This window comes from Malus domestica, chromosome 07 (assembly GCF_042453785.1).
Source record: "Malus domestica chromosome 07, GDT2T_hap1".
Taxonomy (NCBI): domain Eukaryota; kingdom Viridiplantae; phylum Streptophyta; class Magnoliopsida; order Rosales; family Rosaceae; genus Malus; species Malus domestica.
Window position 1 is genome coordinate 32,417,520 of NC_091667.1, and position 20,851 is coordinate 32,438,370.

Below are 20,851 nucleotides of genomic sequence, written 5' to 3' on the forward strand. Positions count from 1 at the left end.
GTATCACCTTTTAAATTTGACTTATTATATTAACATCCCACAAATTATTGAAATAAAACTCACGTACTTAATACATTTCACATTTACTTTTTCACTTAAAAATTATCTTAATACACCTCACATATTTTCCCATAATACTCCACACCGCACATTCTCAATATACCCCTTATATTCTATACATGCACCCCACATTTTATATACACCCCCACATTTCTCAAATCTTATAATATTCATTTTTAATTTTCAAAAACTGAATCTAACTATTTAAACGTTTAGTTTGCCGAAAGATTTCAAATCAGCTGAAAGTGGCAAGGCCTAGAGTCGTGGGAGGGGTTTCATTTTGTATCCGCATTGGGCACTCAAAGTACATGTGTTGACCTTCCACTCCGCAGTATCTTCATGACATGTTAAAAGCATGCAACCTGTCATGGCCGCAAAACAAACAAACCAATCGAAAGCCCCCACCAACAATAGTTACGTTTTTCGGGACAAACCTCATGTATGGGCAAAGTCCACGAGGATGGCGACCCTAGTAGCATAATGGACAAACATTATAATCATGGCTGTGGATGCAAATTTCTTCCTCCTTGATCTTGGACAATTTTGCACCTACAAAACAATTAACACCTTAGGTTAAGACCAAGAGCCTCACGCGCCCACGATGAATGGGGGGGGCTTTGGCCGAAGAACCTCCGATGCCAAAGTTAGAATTTAGAGAGAAAGAGTGTTTAGAGAATTTTGGGATTTTTGCCAAAGTGTTGGAATTGGCTTTTTTGGTGAGAATGAGAGTATATTTATAGGGATAGGAGGTGGCTAGGGTTTTTGTGTTTGATTTAGGTTTAATTAGCCAATTTATTTGGCTATTAAACATAAAATGAATGTTTTGGTGGTTTTTGGAATTAATTGGCCAGTTAATTAGGGTAAATAAAAAGGGAAAATAGTGGAAAAGGTGGAGAATAAGATGGTTTACTTTTCTTGATGGGATTGGCCGGATATTTTAGTAGTTTTAGGTTTGGATGGGTGTTTCAATTGATAATTAAGGGATTGATTAGGTAATTAATCCCTTAATTAGTCAATTATTATGATTTTAGGAAATATGAAAGAAATAAGTATATTATTTAGCTAATTGATAAGCTAAATAATGAAATGAGAAATATATGAATAAATTAGGTTTTAAGTTGATACCTATTTTGGGCACTTTTGACTTGGTTGAGGGATAATTGTCTGCTGCTTGCGCGTAGGAATCCCGGTATACCTCAAGGGTAGTTTTGTCTTTTTTTGTCAAAAATCCACGTGTCGCCTTGTGATTATTTTTTGCTCCACAAATGCCCCCACACCTATTGGGCTGCTTGTAGGAAAAGGCAACAGGTGTAGAGATTTTCTTGCTTTAAGAAACTTAAAACTGCTTCCTATTTTGATGTTGATTCTCTCTTTAAATGGAAATTAGATCCTTCTAGGAAAGGGAAATAAATTTCTCTCAAAGCCTATTTAAGTCCACCTTAAGTGAGTTATTAAATCAACTTTGGAGAGCGATTTATTCTACCCAACAAGAGAGAGAAAGTTAGAGGATATTTGTTCCCCCTTCTCTAGCAATCTTCTACATCTTGCCCGTGCAAATGACCTTTCGTTGATTTCTTCGTCTTCTCCGTGCCGCACTGAGGTAAGAAAAAATTAATTTTCCTTGTCTTCTTCTTGGATGGTGCTACCTCGGGGCAGCCGTCGAGGTGATGCGGCACGTCGGCTGGCATGGGCCAGGAGTCGGCTCGGCATGGGCCGATGAGGTATTGTGGCAGGGACAACTGCTTTAAGCTGCTCGACTTGGCTAAAACCAAGGGCAGCTTGTATGGCTGGGGCCACGGGCACTGTGGCGCAGTGCTAGGCGAGTCACATGGCTCATGTCTTTTTGAGCTTTTGGACATGACGCGAGCTAGGTAGGTGATTGAGAGAAATGAAGAGGTTGCGGGCCTCATGAGCTGCTGGAATGTTGGGTTGAACTCCCCTGCTGGGAACCACGAATAACATTGGTTACTTTAACTCTCTTTGTCAGGAGAAACGTGGGCTGCTCCCAAAATAAGAGGTGAATAGGATCAATGCGGATGCATTAGCTCGTCCAATCACCATTGTGGATCCTGCTGCAAGTGAAGGGGGAAAAAGGGATATTCCCTGCCTGCTCAAGAGATGCTGGCTGAGAAAAAACCAAAGACTTATTTCGCTACTTATGCAAAGGATGAAAAGTTGATTGCTGTTTATAATCAAGTGATCCACTTCAAGAGAATCGTCGATAGGCTTGAGCCCCAAGTGTTGGAACTTCAAGGTGTACTGAAGATCAACGAAAGTTTGAAGAAAGAAGTGGATGAGCTGCAGTGCGTCCATGTTGGTATTAGTGAAGTAGTTGGAGAAGCTGGTGCCCAAGCTGGAGCAATCGAGGGTGATGCTGCTGCTAAGAGCTTCGCGGCTACTGAAGGTGTGGCGACCGAATAGTCGTGGGATGTCCAGGCTGCTAAAGTGTAGTCATTTAGGTAGCCTTTAAGATTTTCTTTGTTTTTTCCTTATAGCTTTTGTTTTGCTTGAACTCTTTCAGCCTTTGCTAGTTGTTTATAAACATGTTTTCCTTAGCTTTTCTTCATTTTTGCTTCTTTTGTTCATGCCCTAACCTTTAGACTTGATAGACCAGTGGCAAGCATGCTACTTTTTTATAAGCAGACAAGCTCGCGTAGCCTATGCAGCCGTATGTGTTGGTATATAACTTTTGCAAAGTTGTTAGCCATTGGGTTGGCAGCCGGATGCCTTACTTAGTCTCACGGATCTCCGCAATCCCATTTCTTGAACATTAGAATTTTCTAAATTTCTAGCCATTATATTTTACTTATACGTTTTATCAAAGAACCTTTGCAAGTAAAAAATTCTAATAATAAGAACGTATGAAAAATATTCAAATGGACTAGAAAATAAAGAAAAAACATTTTTGTGCGAGAGTCTTCTACGAGTATGGATTTCAACTCTCAATGAAAGCACCAATTTATGGATGCAAATTTCTTCCTCCTTGATCTTGGACAATTTTGCACCTACAAAACTATTAATACCTTAGGTTAAGGCCAAGAGCCTCACGCACCCACGATGAATGGGGGGGCTTTGGCTGAAGAACCTCCGATGCCAAAGTTAAAATTTAGAGAGAAAGAGTGTTTAGAGAATTTTGGGATTTTTGCCAAAGTGTTGGAATTGGCTTTTTTGGTGAGAATGAGAGTATATTTATAGGGATAGGAGGTGGCTAGGGTTTTTGTGTTTAATTTAGGTTTAATTAGCCAATTTATTTGGCTATTAAACATAAAATGAATGTTTTGGTGGTTTTTGGAATTAATTGGCTAGTTAATTAGGGTAATTGGAAAGGGAAAATAATGGAAAAGGTGGAGAATAAGATGGTTTACTTTTCTTGATGGGATTGGCCGGATATTTTAGTAGTTTTAGGTTTGGATGGGTGTTTCAATTGATAATTAAGGGATTGATTAGGTAATTAATCCCTTAATTAGCCAATTATTATGATTTTAGGAAATATGAAAGAAATAAGTATATTATTTAGCTAATTGATTAGCTAAATAATGAAATGGGAAATATATGAATAAATTAGGTTTTAAGTTGATACCTATTTTGGGCACTTTTGACTTGGTTGAGGGATAATTGTCTGCTGCTTGCGCGTAGGAATCCCGGTATACCTCAAGGGTAGTTTTGTCTTTTTTTGTCAAAAATCCACGTGTCGCCTTGTGATTATTTTTGGCTCCACAATGGCCGCATTTCTCAGTCCCACAAAAAATGCAATTATACTTGTAGGTGAAAGTTGGAAAGTCCTCAACAACCTTTTTCTTCTTCTTCAAGTTGGAGTTGAATCAAAGTGTCTTTAACAACCCTTGTTTTTTCTTTTTCTTCTTCTTCAAGTCGGGATCGAGTCAGAGAGTCTTCAACAGTCCATTCATCAAAAGCAATTTTTCTCAATCAATATGTTTGTAGTTTCATTGGTTAGAGTTTTGTTCAACGATGGAGGGTGGGAGAGTTTTGATAGTTAAGAACGTGAATAATACACTAAAAGTGATTTTGGGTGTATTTAAATTTTTTAAAATTTTTTAAACCTAATAAGGTCAAAATTGTCATTCATAGTGGGGTAAATAAGTCATTTAATATTAAATTTTAATGTGGGGGTGCATTCAACATTTTGTGGGATGCTAATATAAAAAGCCTTAAATTTTACGATAATTATAATCAAAAGTTGATATGAAAGTATAGTATATTTTTATAGTAAGGTTTTTCCAAAAAATAAATAAATAAAATAAGGATCGAATGTCTTTTTACTGCCATTTACAACCATCTTTGTCCTTTCAACTTCGTCAATCCACACCCCACGTCGTGAACAGCCGTCCGAAACAGAAGGCGGATAAACTCGATTGGGTTCAACGACCACAAGACAAAGGTTAACTTGCAAAAAAATGGAGGGGCAGAGGCGGACGAGGAGGCTATCTTCACTATTTTTATAGTGCTTAGTCCAAGTAAAACTAATCCAACGTAGTCATGAAGCTGATTCAATTCTAATTAGGAGCTTCACGGTTAAGAGTAAAAGAGGAGGATTTTAGTCATTAAGGGTATATTAGTACTATCATATCAACTTTTGATTATAATTATCATAAACTTAAAAGAGTAATTACATTCTATATCCATAGTTTTGTTATTTTCCAAATTTCCCCATCACTATTCCCATCATTCGATGTAAGACGACTTTTCGATTTCCCCCGAAAACTATGGCTGCATACGATGTCGTTTCAAGAGACGTACTTGGTTTTTTTACGTCATGTCGTTCTTTTGACAACTATTTAGATTGGATACAACATGTCGCTCATTTTTAGAGTAAAATAAGTTCGAATAAATCTGAACAAACATAGTTCTAACAATTTTTTTTGTTACAAATGATAGCGTTAGTGTGTTAAATTGTTTATTCTTAGGGGAGAGAGAGGTCGGTCCAAAACGTTTGAGTAAGGGTCATCTCCAATGCAAATTCCTCTAAATTTTTGGTCGAATGTAGATGACCATTTTATGAGAATTTAGAATTTGAGTCTAAGAAACTTCTTGAAGATGGTATATAGTAGAACCGAATAGCCATGGTTTTGGGTATTTGCCAGACTAAGATGGAGGATCTAAATTCCGGGAATAGTGATGTTTCGAAAGCTTTTCAATGATTAAAAAAATGTTTCAGTTCATTGGAATGAATATTCAAGTGGAAAGTAATAGACTTTTATTAGGATATTTGGTAAGTTTGTTAGGGCTTCCGGCTGCCCATCATTCCAGTTGTAGCTGTAATCTTCTTCAATGATAGGAGTATATTACGCAACGTTTGTTTTTTTAATTTATCTATAAATACGTTCACTAAAAGAAATATATAGAAGTAACTAATTAACTAACTAGATTTGATGAAACACAGCATTAGTGAGAGGCTGCAGACAACTAAACCCCCAAACAGAATAAACAAACTGTTGACATTTGAAAAACCTACAACAAATATGAGAAAGCTACTAGTACTGCAGTACACTAATTAGTGTGTGTGTGTGTGTGTGTGTGTATATATATATATATACTCATTACATGACAGTTTTTTCACGCCACTCAATACGACTGGTACATGCTTGATCATCAATGGTGCTAGTACTGCCTCCAAATGATTCTACTGCAGGATGAATGGCGGGGTTAGGATACTTAAAACCATGAGTTTTGTAATATTTATTGAAGTGAAGATTGCAGAGAACTACAAAGAGGAAGGTGACGACGTAGATAGACAAGGCAGCACATTTGAACCATAAAGGAAATGGGATGGAGATGGATATGAAGAAGGCTGTGACCCCAAAGAAGAGGCCAAGTTGATGGAAAATCGGGGCAATTGTTATCCCAGCGGGACAGTAGTTGAAATGAATAAACTTGCTTACAAAGATACAAGTGAAGACAAGTAAGACTGAGAATCCAAGAAAGTAAAAGATTACAGGGAGATGGAGCTGGCCGGGGGGACCTTGGAATGGGAGAAATGCTATTCCAATCGCCGCTGTAAAGCAAAACACTACGATTATTGTTGTCCAATCTAAGTTGTTGTTGTCGTACTTATTGTTAGTCCTCCCGTCTTCAACTTCTTGCCTTGCGGCATCTAGGTCACGATCGGAATCGCGATCTCGATTGATGGGACCAATTGTCAGAAGTTTGAGCCTTTGGATTGGCGTTACTGTAACTGCAAGGAGAAAAGGCTTAAAGTACTGATCCCAAGCAGTATTAACAACATAACTCATTTTATTCTGCACAAAGGTAGGTAGAGATGGAGATATATCGAGACGTAGAGGTACTTGATGATGATATGGTTTGTGAGATTTGATGGTTTGAATGGAAGTGGTATTTGAATACTCAGGAAATGGTTTGCATGCAGATATATAGACAGGCAAAGAGAGAGAAATGACAGATGTCGTGGTAGAGAGAATGGTACAGAAGGAGAGAGAGATGTCTCGGAGATATAGAGAGAGGAGAGAGAAATGGGAGATAAATGGTCGTAGAGAGGGGAGAGAGGACAGAGGAGAGAGAGATGTCTCGGAGATATAGAGAGAGGAGAGAGAAATGGGAGATAAATGGTAGTAGAGAGAGGAGAGAGGACTGAGAAGAGAGAGATGTCTCGGAGATACAGAGAGAGGAGAGAGAAATGGGAGAATCGGGAGATGTCTTGGAGAGAGGAGAGAGAAGAGACCTTACCTAGTAATTTGAAAAAAAAGCAAATTCTATATTTAATTAATAAGGGTCACTTTGATGCATGGCATTGGCATGTCTTGGAATCTTGACACTGGATATTGTTGTGAGTAGGAGTGGGTGCGGTTTTATTTCGTGTGGTTTTAAGTGAAACTAAAATTAAAATTGTAAGTTTTGACGATTTGGTGTGATGCGGTTTTGAAATTAAAATCGAAATGAAATCAAATCATATGGTTCGGTTCAGTTTGGTTTTAAAGGGTTTTGGTGCTGTTTCATTGTTTGAAAAAACTATTATGATTACTTAGTTATATCTCATTTCATTTCCTTTGATATACACTTCAATTCTCTCCTATGAGCAATATTTACTATTTGTTTTTCATTTTTGCATGTCTTCTAAGTTTGTCGGATTCTTCAAATCTTGACTGAAACATAAAATAAAAGTAAGCAACAACAACAATTAATAACAGTTAAAAAAAAATATTTGCATATCCTGGCTGTGTTGCCTTCTACATCGTGTCATCTGATAAATTTTCTTATTCTTTTCTTTACTTTTTCTTTGCTTTTCAAGACACACATTTTTGGCAATTTGGAGCTTAGATTAAACACAAGCATGTGTGTCCCATGTTGGGAATACCCGACACCCCTTTCTCTCCGATCTGGTCTGGTCTCACCGGCACCCCTTTCTCTCTGTTTGGTTGGTGGGAAAACCTGGACTGGCCGATAGTAGACTTAGGCGGCTCAACTTGTTTGGTCAACATGTTTTTCTTGTAACGCTTATTTAGGTCCTTCCAATGTATGAACTCGTGGCTGCCGAGTCTACCATTAGTCGTTCTCGCTCACTTCCGCTTCGGCCTTCAGATTTGTTTGGATTGCTGCCGACCCGGAGATTTGAGAAAATAATTAAAATTTGGATTTGGACATTTACGGAATGTATCACCTTTTAATTTTTATGATAATTATAATCAAAAGTTTATATGAAAGTATAGTGTATTTTTATAATAAGGTTTTTCCAATAAATAAATAAATAAAATAAGGATCGAATGTCTTTTTACTGCCATTTACAACCATCTTTGTCCTTTCAACTTCGTTAGCAAAAAAATGAAGAGGTGGAAGAAGACAGGGAGGCTAGCTTCACTATTTTTATAGTGCTTAGTACAAGTAAAGCTAATCCAACTTAGTCATGAAGCTAATTCAATCCTAATTAGGAAGATGAAAGAAACGAAGCTTCACGGTTAAGAGTAAAAGAAGAATTTTAGTCATTAAGGGTATATTAATACTTTGATATCAACTTTTGATTATAATTATCATAAACTTAAAAGGGTAATCATATTCTATGTAGGGTCCATAGTTTTGTTATTTTTCAAATTTCCCCATTACTATTCCCATCATTCGATGTAATATGACTTTTGATTTCCCATTAAAACTGTGGCTCCTTTCAAGAGATGTACTTAGTTTTGTTATTTTTCAAATTTCCCTATCACTATTCCCATCATTCGATGTAATATGACTTTTTGATTTCCCACAAAAACTGTGGCTCGTTTCAAGAGACGTACTTTGTTTTTTTACGTCATGTCATCCTTTTGACAATCATTTAGATTGGATACAACATGTCGCTTATTTTCAAATTAAAATAAGTCCGAATAAATCTAAACAAACATAGTTATGACTAATTTTTTTTTATTACAAATGATAACGTTAATAAGTTAAATAGTTTATTCTTAGGGGAAGAGGGGTCAGTCCAAAACCTTTTAGTAAAGGTCATCTCGAATGCAAATTCTTCTAAATTTTTGGTCGAATGTAGATGACCAATATATGAGAGTTTAGAATTTGAGTCTAAGAAACTTTTTTATTTTTTTAATTAAAAGATGACTAGTTATTAGCTTCGCCACGGCAGTCCACTTTTTTAGGGGCCTAAGAAACTCCTTAAATATGGTATATGGTAGAAGAGAAGGGTTGTTGATTTTAAACATCTGATTAAACACCATCCATGAACATAATTAATCTTTTATATAACGATGCAGTATGCAGTAGAGTTACTGAATTAACAAACTTGAACTCCAAACACAATTAACAAGAGCTTAATCACTTCACTTATGAAGGCCAGTTTCTACACCAACCAGACCACGCAGACACCAAACCACTAATCCCAAGAGTGACTGCATGATTACAGAACGGATTAGGCTCGATATCCGCGATTCCGATGACCAAATCCGCAATGTTAGCCGCCACTGCCATTAATCTCTCATCACTCTGTCACCCCTAATCTTCCTCAAACTCTCGCTCTTCATCTCCGCAGACTTGTCTTCCAAGGCAGCAACCTTCTTCTCCGCCTCCACACCCTCTTTCAGCGCAATGAAATCCAAAACGATGAAGAACACGTACCCGAACGACTCACCAAACGCCGATATAAAGCTCATCTTTTGCGCCAGATTCGGGCTCAGAGTCCCAATTCTGGACAGCCAGAGAAAATGGTCGAAAAAGAAGTAGACCATCTCCCCTGCATTAGCAAGAACAGCTAGGAACCGAATCGTAGGGGTTGATCCAGGGCTTCTTCTCAACGCATTGAATCCTGTGAGAAACCGGCCCGTTCGAAAGGCCTTCCGGCTAAGCCCGGATGCAACTTCCCACTGCTTGGCTCGCTGTGCGGTTTCGGGGTTTTTGGCCTCGGCGTGCCAGTGCGCAATCTTGGAGATGTATTGGAAGGTTTTGACAAGCTTGTCAATGCCGTCTCTCTTTGCCAGGAAGATAACAAGTTTGTCAACTGTGTCGTTCATGATTGAAAATCTGTGTTGCGCACAGATGGTTTGGTTGTGGTTGGCGATGAAGAACTAAGAATCGCGCCAGCTCGATCGGAGAATTTGGCGAGGAAGATCTAACAAGTTTGTCAACTGTGTCGTCTCCCGCTCACTTCCGCTTCGGCCTTCAGATTTGTTTGGATTGCTGCCGACCCGGAGATTGAGAAAATAATTAAAATTTGAACTTTTACAGAATGTATCACCTTTTAAATTTGGCTTATTATATTAACATTCTACAAATTGTTGAATAAACTCACATACTTAATACACCCTACATTTTCTTTTTCATTTAAAAATTATCTTAATACGAGACATTCTCAATATACACCTTATATTTTGTACATACACCCTACATTTTCTATATACCTCACATTTTTCAAATCTTATAACACTCATTTTTAATTTTCAATAACTGAATCTAACCATTTGAACGTTTAGTTTGCTGAAAGATTTCAAATCATCTAAAAGTGGCAAGGCCTAGAGTCATGGGAGGGGTTTCATTTTGTATCCGCACTAGGTACTCAATGTACATGTATTGACCTTCCACTCCACAATATCTACATGACATGTTAAAAGCATGCAATCTATCATGGCCGCAAAACGAACAAACCAATCGAAAGCCCCAACCAACACTAATTACGTTTCTCAATCCCGCAAAAAGTGCAATATACTTGTAGAGGTTGGAGAGTCTTCAACAACCTTTTTTTCTTCTTCAAGTTGGATTTGACTCAAAGTATCTTTAAAAACCCTTGTTTTTCTTTTTCTTTTTCTTTTTCTTTTTCTTTTTCTTCTTCTTCTTCAAGTCGAGATCGACTCAGAGAGTCTTCAACAGCCCATTCGTCAAAAACAATTTTTCTGAATCAACATGTTTATAGTTTCATTGGTTAGAGTTTTGTTCAACAATTGAGGGTGGGAGGGTTTTGATAGTTGAGAAGATAAATAATACGCTAAAAGTGATTTTGGGTGTATTTAGAATTATTAAAAAAAAACCTAATAAGGTCAAAATTGTCATTGCATAGTGGGATAAATAAGTCATTTAATATTAAATTTTAATGTGGGGTGCTAATATAAAAAGCCTTCATTTTTATGATAATTATAATCAAAAGTTGATATGAAAGTATAATGTATTTTTATAGTAAGGTTTTTCCAAAAAATAAATAAATAAAATAAGGATTGAATGTCTTTTTACTGCATTTACAACCATCTTTGTCCTTTCAACTTCGTCAGTCCACGCCCCACGTTGTGAACAGCCGTCTGAAACAGAAGGCGGATAAACTCGATTGGGTTCAACGACTACAAGACAAAAGTCGACTCGCAAAAAAATGGAGCGGCAGAAGCAGACAGAGAGGCTAGCTTCACTATTTTTATAGTGCTGAGTCCAAGTAAAGCTAATCCAACTTAGTCAGGAAGCTGATTCAATTCTAATTAAGAAGATGAAAGAAACAGGGCTTCACGGTTAAGAGTAAAAGAGGAAGAACTTAGTCATTAAGGGTATATATGTACTTTTATATCAAATTTTGATTATAATTATCATAAACTTAAAAGGGTAATTATATTCTATATAGGGTCCATAGTTTTGTTATTTTCCAAATTTCCCTCTGATCACTATTCCCATCATTCGATGTAACACGACTTTTCGATTCCCTCTGAAACTGTGGCTGCATATGATGTCATTTCAAGAGACGTACATGGTTTTTTTACGTCATGTCGTCCTTTTGACAACTATTTAGATTGAATACAACATGTATCGCTCATTTTCAGAGTAAAATAAGTCCAAATAAATATGAACAAACATAGTTATGATTATTTTATTTTTTTGTTACAAATGATAGCATTAGTGTGTTAAATTATTTATTCTTAGGGGAGAGAGAGTGGTCCAAAACCTTTTAGTAAGGGTCATCTCCAATGCAAATTCCTCTAAATTTTTGGTCGAATGTAGATGACCAATATATGAGAATTTAGAATTTGAGTCTAAGAAACTTCTTGAAGATGGCATATAGTAGAACCGAATAGCCATGGTTTTGGGTATTTGCCAGACTAAGATGGAGGATCTAAATTCCGGGAATAGTGATGTTTCGAAAGCTTTTCAATGATTGAAAAAATGTTTCAGTTCATTGGAATGAATATTCAAGTGGAAAGTAATAGACTTTTATTAGGACAATTGGTAAGTTTGTTGAAGGGCTTCCGGCTGCCCATCATTCCAGTTGTAGCTGTAATCTTCTTCAATGATAGGAGTATATTATGCAACGTTTGTTCTTTAATTTATCTATAAATACGTTCACTAAAAGAAATATATAGAAGTAACTAATTAACTAACTAGATTTGATGAAACATAGCATTAGTGAGAGGTTGCAGACAACTAAACCCCAAACAGAATAAACAACTGTTTTTTTTTAAACAAGTACGATATTCAATTCAAGGTGGAACAACGTACAAGCAAATTGAAAGGGTGCTAACAATGGGTCTCGATAAAAACCTTCCCGCGACATAAAATCCGAATGAAGGGAAAAAGAGCGTCTCGCACCAACAAAATTAAGAATTCAAATTATGTTTCAAAAGTAAATCAACAATTACATCAAGGGGCGAATGAGGGGCGTGTGCAATAGTTTTCTTTCTTTCTCTCGCTTCAAACCATGAAACTGATTGCTCCAAAATTAAACCTCTGCGAGCTAGCCGATGAGCCACAATATTAGCATCTCGTCGCACAAAGTGTGCCTTCCACTATTGGAACGGTTGTAAAAGCAAATGTATATCAGACAAGATATGCCCAGAGAGGTCCATGATTTACATCCAAATCATTCTGAATGGCAGCAATTACCAACAGGGCATCACCTTCCAATATGACTTTTTGCAACCTCCATTGTTGTACAAACAAGGCAGCTTCACGAGCTGCAATAGTTTCAGCCAACAAAGGTGATGAAATTCCTTCCACTTTAAATGCCGTTGCAGCAACAAACTCCCCAGCACCATCGCGGAGAACAATTCCCACTGCTCCTACAGCTCCATGTTCATCCCACGCGCCATCAAAATTACATTTTAGCCAACCTTCGTCCGGCTTCCTCCATTTCTGTACATCTAGAGACTTAGGTTTAGGCTGCGATACGTTCCACTTTTTCAATTCATTCAGCCAAGTATGTGACTTTATCGGAATATCCTGCGGTGGCAACACCGAACCCTTCCAAAACAGATCATTACGAGCTTTCCAAATATTCCATAGCATAACAAGCACTAAGTCAAATCTCTCCTTTGATATATTAGAAGACACACGAGCCAACCAACCTTTTAACCCCATATCTCCATGTTGCATAGATTGTGATCCCAAGGGGCTAGAGGACCATATCGCCTTAGCATGGAAACACCTCAACATTATATGTTCAATCGTTTCCAGTTCATTACCACAGAAAACACAACAATCATCCATAAGTACCTTTTTAATCCGCAAGTTAACTCGAGTCGGCAAAGCATCCAAGCAACTCCTCCAAATACAGATTTTGACTTTCCCGGGTACTTTAGCACGCCATAATGCCTTGCATAATAATTTAATCTCTATTGAAATCTCAGAATGGCCTGGAATATCTCCACAAATTTCACTACAAGTCCGAGCAACAAAGTATGCACTCTTTGTTGTAAAATTCCCTCGAGGTTCTTTTATCCAAATTAACTTATCAGGTGGATTAAAAAAACTCAAAGGAATACTGAGAATTAGATTGGCTTCTTCAGGAAAGAACATTTGTGATACCACCTGCATATTCCATCGTAGCCTATCTGTTTCCACCATTAAAGATCTAACCGTGAGGTAATGATGGACTCCTACAGGTACCGGACTCAACACTTTAGCATAATTATCCCTCGACAACCAGTTATCCCCCCAAATCTTAGGGCTGGTTTGGTATTGCTGTGCTTTGAAAAAAAACTGCTGTGAGAATAAGCGGCTGTGCTGTAAGAATAAGTGGTTGTGAAAAAAATCAGCAGAGTGTTTGGTAAACTTTTTTGTAAAAGTGCTTTTGGAAAAAAAAGCAGTCTAATAGTGGGTCTTTTCATTAAAGGAGCATTGTAGCTCTGTGTGCTTTGAAAAAAAGCCAGTTTTCCAAAGCTGCAAATAGCAGCTTCAGCTTTTTCCTTTGATTTCAGCTTATTCTCGCAGCAGCTTCCAAAATAAGCCTTTTTTTTTTCAGTTTACCAAACACCTAAAACCCTCACAGCTTTTTTTCATGGGTGCTTTTTTTTAAGCACCTCACTCCCAAACCCCTCCCTTAATCTGCAATCCGTCACCTACCCTCCATCTAGCCCCACGTTGAACCAGCACTCTAGCTGCTACAATGCTTCTCCAACATAATGAGGAATTTGATTTTATTGGAGCTATTAAAAATTCCCTATCAGGGAAATACCGAGCTTTAAACACTTGGGCCACAAGAGAATTCGGTTGTTGAATGATCCGCCAACCTTGCTTAGCTAGCAAAGCAAGATTAAAAGCATACAAATCTTTAAATCCCAACCCTCCTTCACTTTTAGGCTTGCACATCTTCTTCCAACTCACCCAATGAATATGTCGCTTTCCAACCTCTTTCCCCCACCAAAATTGGGCAGCCATCTAATTCAACTCATCACAGAACGTCTTTGGAAGCAAGAAAGTCTGCATGGTATACAACGGAACCGCATGTGCGACAATTTTAATCAAGATCTCCTTACCAACATTGCTTAACAAACTCCCACACCATCCATTCAATTTTTTCCAAAGGCGATCTTTGATATAAGCAAGTGTTTGTTTCTTTGACTTACCGGTGTACACCTGTAATCCAAGATAACGATCATGGTAATTAACTTTACTCATACCCAGGCAACCAGCAATCATCTGGGCATCCACATCATTCACGTTTGCACTAAACAACACATAACTCCTGGACAAATTAACAGCTTGCCCCGAGGCCAATTCATAAGTATGTAGGACATTATTCAGTTCACAACAATCCTGTAATGTACTCCTTGCAAAAATAAAACTATCATCCACAAAGAGAAGATGATTAATACTTGGCGCATCATTACATACCTTTATACCTTTAATCCGGCCTTGGGACTCCCCCGCATCCAACAATGCCGATAAACCTTATGCACAAATCACAAACAAGAACGGGGATAATGGATCCCCTTGCCTTATACCACGTTTAGGTTGGACAAAACCTACAGGCTCCCCATTAAGCTTGAAGGAATAGGAGACCGTCATGACACACCGCATGATCCATGTAATCCATTCATCGGTGAAACCCAACCTTTGCATAATTTGTTCAAGGAAAGACCATTTGATGCGGTCATAAGCTTTACTAATGTCCAATTTCAGCGCCATCACACCATTCCAGCCACTATTCTTCCGCTTCATAAAATGTGCAATTTCCGAAGCCACCAAACAATTATCAGAAATTAATCTTCCAACAATAAAAGCACTTTGGAAGGGTGAAATGATATTCGGCAATACCACTTTCAGTCTATTTGTAAGCACTTTGGAACAGATTTTGTAAATCACATTGCACAAACTAATTGGTCTTAGTTGAATCATAGAAGTTGGATCTACTTTCTTTGGTATAAGGGTGAAATTCGTATAGTTAACTTGCCGAAGCATACTCCCCATTGAAAGGAGATGGCGCACACCGTTGCATACATATATATATATTATACATATACTAAAACCCAGTTCGGCTGGTACTGTTTTTCACTGTTTGTGAACAGTGAAATGGTGGTAATGCTCTTATTTGCTCTTCTCTTCACCGTTTTTTCTCAAGAAAACTAATGAAAATGACTTTAAAATTTTGAGTTTTAATGATAAGGACAAACTAAAGAGTAAAATAAATAGTACCAAGATTGAATTTTTAATGTAAAAATATAGTTTTTCGTTAAAATGAACAGTACCATAAGTTTTTCGTTAAAATAATTTTTTTTTTTTCTTCCCTCCTTGCACAGTAGATTTACTCTTTAGAGTAAACTGCCGATTTGCCCCCTGAACTATCACCCAACTTTCGATTTGCCCCCTGAACTTTTTGATTGGAAAATTAAGGACTTAAACTATTTTTTTTGGCCGATTTCCCCCCTACCATTAGTTTTTCATAGATTTCATCCAAATTAACGTTAACTCTTATCGTGTGCAAACCACGTAACTCTCATTTGTGGACAAAAGCATCATTTCACTAGACATTCAGACAAAAAAGCTATAGAATCACACATATTTGCATAGGTTTATATTTTAGAAATCTAAGATTTTCAATTATTTTAAAGAATGAAACGACCGAACTACCTACACATGTTGTGCATATGCTTCCATTTAACAGAAATTTTGATGGAATGAATGAAAAATTAACAGCAGGGGGCAAATCGGCCAAAAAAATTAGTTTAAGTCCTTAATTTTCCAATTAAAAAGTTCAGGGGGCAAATCGAAAGTTGGGTGATAGTTCAGGGGGCAAATCGGCAGTTTACTCTTTACTTATTTGTCCATGCTGCCCACGCGTCAATCATCATCGACTGCCCCGCTTCCACTACATCTCGAATTTTCCTTCCGTTTCCACTTCTTTCTCTCACAAAGCTGGGCTTTTCATTTGCTTCCGGTAGTTCTCCATTTGCTACACGAACTCTCGTTCTGATTCGAAGAAATTCCTCAAGGGGCTTAGATTTCGTGGTAAGTCCTCTGTCTCTCTCTAGAATTTTGTTTGGATTGGGTTGTTCATGTTGTTCTCCTCACAACAAAACTAAAATTCCTTGAATTCGCCTCATCCAAGTCCAATTCCACTCCGCCATACTCAGGAAAACTTGGCTCCCGTTCTGATTTGAAGAAATTTTAAACCCAGAAAGCTTGGGTTTCCTGGTGAGTTCTCGGACATATTTGTTTTGGGTTTGGTTTTTGGGTTCTCTTTTCTTTGATCAAAATAATTTTAAAAATTTGGGTTTTTTTGTTCAATGGTTTGGTCCATCTTATTAGCTTTCTCACCAGAGATGTCTGCCATCACTGTTCCACCAAACTCGAGCGTCCGTTCTTTCGAACCAGGTACGACTTCTTTCACTTTGTGTTTGTTTCCGGGAAAATTTAGGGCTTGAAAGTTTGTAGAGTTGTAGAAGTTAAAAAAAAAAAAAAAAGTCTCAATCTTTATGTTGTCCTGTACACGAAGTATTTGAATTTTTTATTGTGTTTCGGCATACCCATGCTGGAATTTTGTGATTTGGAAATTATAGAAGTTAGTACCCGAATAAAATTTCAGATTGGGGTTTTGAATATTGTTCTAGGTTATGGATTAGAACTAAAAGTTACCTTCTAGAAGAGACGTGAAGTTATGTAGTTTTCACTTTTCAGTGTATAAATTGGCTTTTAAACATTGTTCTGGGTTATGGGTTATTACAAAGATTTACCTTCAAGCAAAATTATATTTGATTTACAAGAGGAGATCTTTGAAAAATGAGGTCTCAGCTGACCATGATTCATTGTTATCTTAGAAGATTGGACGCACTAACATATTTCTTTAACAATAATGCGTGACTTTTAAGTGGACAATTTCACGACAATTTCACTTTTTGTTTTCATGTCAAACCAACTTGCCTCACATATATGGTTCCGTTGTTAACATATTTTCTTCCATTGTTTCTCAACAATGCTTTTATGTTGCACCAGGGAAAATCTATTTGACGATGGGAATCATCTGAATCAGTTCTTGGATGATGATCCAACAATATCTCATTCGTGGTTTGGATAGTTATTAAGAATACGATGGGATAACCGAGTTGAGTTCATGAATTAAACTAGGTCGGGTTAATTGCACTTTAGCAGATGCCTTTTTAACTTAATGTCAATTACTTGACGTTTATCATAGCCTCTATGTCCACTGATGCTTTTTATTTCTTAAATTGATGCTTTAGCAGTTCCCGTTGTCTACTCTATTGATGTATAAATTGTATCTATAATTTGAAAATACATGTTTTTCATGACAATGTATGATATTTATAAAATACTTTATGTTAGAGTCTAATTCTTTTTCCCTTCCCTTCACTGCAGTCCCGGCAAAAGTACTTGGAGACTTGCAGCAGATGCAAACTCTGTACATAACTGAAACTGTTTACTATCAGGTCTTTCTTGGTTAGTGATTCTGGTATAGCTGATTAATGTGAATATCAATTGTGTGTTTTGTGCTCCCGGGTTTGTGCTTGGAGCATTGTATTTTCTTTTTATAAATTTTCTCCTTCAGTTCTATATGCATGCAGTTTTTCCCTTTTTTGTCTCAAATATTTGTTTGGTTTTATTTAGCAATTTTTTTCGAATATAGAGAATCTTTGCACCAATATATTATTCTTGGATTTCTTGACAATTTGAAAATGAAATGTTTGCCAACAGTGTCACATGGGTATCATGGATTGCTCAAAAAAGTCTCAAAGATGTGGAGAGATTTGTTACATAGCTCCGACAATGCGAACTACGAAGCTAGAAAACAATGGTGCAGAAATTGTTGTTTGTTCTTGCTAAGGTTTGTAATCCGATGACTAATAAGTATGTTCCCATATTCAGCACTTAAAATATGTCTAGAAATAATGTTATTTTTACATAAGTTAGGTTTTCAATTTTTTACTTCTTGCTATGTTATTTCTTTTTGAGCAAACGACTTTAATCAACCTTCCAAGTTTGGAAATTCTTAAGTTGTGCCAATTGTACATTAGAGGGGATCCCTTGATATATATTAGTTAGTTCTTACTAAAATTCGTGCAAAATGTTTTCGTTAAGTTCAAGTAAAAACCTTTTTAAGGTTGCAATTAGTTTTTCACGTGTGTAAATAATGTTTATCATGTATATACATCATAACTTTCTACATGTTTTATACGGTTTAAAAACCCGCAGCAATGCGGGGGTACTAATAGCTAGTATATATCTATACACACACTAATTACATGACAGTTTTTTCACGTCACTCAATACGACTGGTACATGCTTGATCATCAATGGTGGGGTTAGGATACTTAAAACCATGAGTTTTGTAATATTTATTGAAGTGAAGATTGCAGAGAACTACAAGGATGAAGGTTACGACGTAGATAGACAAGGCAACACATTTGAACCACAAAGGAAATGGGATGGAGATGGATATGAAGAAGGCTGTGACTCCAAAGAAAAGGCCAAGTTGATGGAAAATCGGGGCAATTGTTATTCCGGCGGGACAGTAGCTGAAGTGAATAAACTTGCTTACCAAGATACAAGTGAAGGCAAGTAAGACTGAGAGTCCAAGAAAGTAAAAGATTACAGGGAGATGGAGCCGGCCGGAGGGACCTTGGAAGGGGAGAACTGCTATTCCAATCGCCGCTGTCAAGCAAAACACTACGATTATTGTTGCCCAGTCTAAGTTGTTGTTGTCGTACTTATTGTTAGTCCTCCCGTCTGCAACTTCTTGCCTTGCGGCTTCTAGGTCACGATCGGAATCGCGATCTCGATCGATGAGACCAATTATCAGAAGTTTGAGCCGTTGGGTTGGCGTTACTGTAACTGCAAGGAGAAAAGGCTTTAAGTACTGATCCCAAGCAGTATTAACAACACAACTCATTTTATTCTGCACAAAGGTAGGTAGAGATGGAGATATATCGGGAGGTAGAGGTACTTGATGATGATATGGTTTGTGAGATTTGATGGTTTGAATGGAAGTGGTATTTGAATGCTCAGGAAATGGTTTGCATGCAGATATATAGACAGGCAAAGAGAGAGAAATGGCAGATGTCGTAGTAGAGAGAAATGGTGGTAGAGAGAGATAAATGGCGGTAGAGAGAGAGAGAAGTGGGAGTGGAGAGAGAGGTAGAGAGAAAAGGGAGTGGAGAGAGAGGTAGAGAGAGAAATGGGAGTGGAGAGAGCATTTCAGACTCTATCTAATTTGAAAAAAGCAAATGGGAGAGGAGAGATAAATGGTAGTAGAGAGAGCGGTTCAGGCTCTATCTAATTTGAAAAAGGCAAATGGGAGAGGAGAGAGAAATAGTAGTAGAGAGAGGAGGAGGAGGCGAGAAAAATAATAGAAGAGAGGAGAGAGCATTTCAGATATCTAATTTGACAATAGCAAATGGGAGATGTCTGGGAACTTACCTAGTAATTTGAAAATAGCAAATTTTATATTTAATTAATAAGGGTCACTTTGATGCATGGCATTGGCATGTCTTGGAACCTTGACACTGGATATTGTTGTGAGTCGGCCATTTAGTTTCGACGATTTAGTCAATTTTACAATAAATGAAAGGGCAATCGGATTCGAAGGAAGTAATTTTAAACTCAAGTAATTCCCCATTCAAAGGCAGATGGGACACGGTTCCAGTTTTAAGGTAAATTATGTGTGTGAAGGACTTTTTCCAGATGTGTTGTTGGTCCTGGGTGCCTAGATCGGCCAACATGGTTGCTGATCGCTTCTTCCAATAATTCGAAGATGAGCGATTATACTTGGGTTGAGAGACCTTCATCTATGATTGTTCATATCAGAAGATGAGCAATTTTTCTCATAACGCCTCTCCTAAAGAGACGAGGTCGCACTTGGTGCGATGACAAGTGCCTTCGTCCATGAGCGGTAGGTCTCGAGTTCAAGACTTGGGAGCAGCCTCTCCATAAATGGGGGTAAGGTTAGCCGACATTCACCTCTCCCAGACCCTGCGTAAAGCGGGAGCCTTGTGCACTGGGTACGACCTTTTACGACCTCTCCTAAAGAGACATTTTACCCCTCCTTTATTGAAATTAAAATTGCATCTTCGCTCAATTAACTAAAAACAAAAGAGTTATTTGGGATAGTTTGCCAAAAAAAAAAAAGAGTTATTTGGGATAAGTTGATTGCAATGCAGCTTAACTGCTTCATATATTGATTATATTAGTTATTACTTCTCTTACACTTACAAAATTTACGCGGGACTGAAACTCAACTTGCGTTTACGCGAAAGAGTTTACCATTGTTGCTTGATTGAACAAGAATCTTTACTGTGATCGGGTAAGTGCACTAAAATACTTATTGCAATGGGCTTGAGTTTAGCAAAATTAACTAATCAGTGTGGTCATTTAGGGAGTGTAGTCAAATTTGGATTTGAAATGATTTTAAAAGATTTTAAAATCCTAGTGTAGACAACCAATGGATTTTAATGAATTTTTAGAATCCATGTAAATCTAGGTGTAGTCAATGGAGATTTTAATAGTCAGTTTTAAAGTCCATCCAAATCTAGATATATTAAAAAATTAAAGATTTTGAAGGAGTTCATTAAGGGCTGGTTTGGTATTGCTGTGTTTTGAAAAAAAACTGCTATGAGAATAAGTGGCTGTGCTGTAA

At 37.4% G+C, this 20,851-nt stretch overlaps 1 protein-coding gene across 1 annotated transcript; it reads right to left on the minus strand.

Moving 5' to 3' along the window:
• Positions 1-8,744: 8,744 nt before the first annotated feature.
• LOC103439626 (peroxisomal membrane protein 11B) lies at positions 8,745-9,668 on the minus strand. Its single transcript, XM_008378190.4, is given in 2 exon segments — positions 8,745-8,997; positions 9,000-9,668. Coding segments are annotated over 2 exon segments (681 nt in total). The 5' UTR covers positions 9,531-9,668; the 3' UTR covers positions 8,745-8,847.
• Between the last annotated feature and the right edge of the window lie 11,183 nt (positions 9,669-20,851).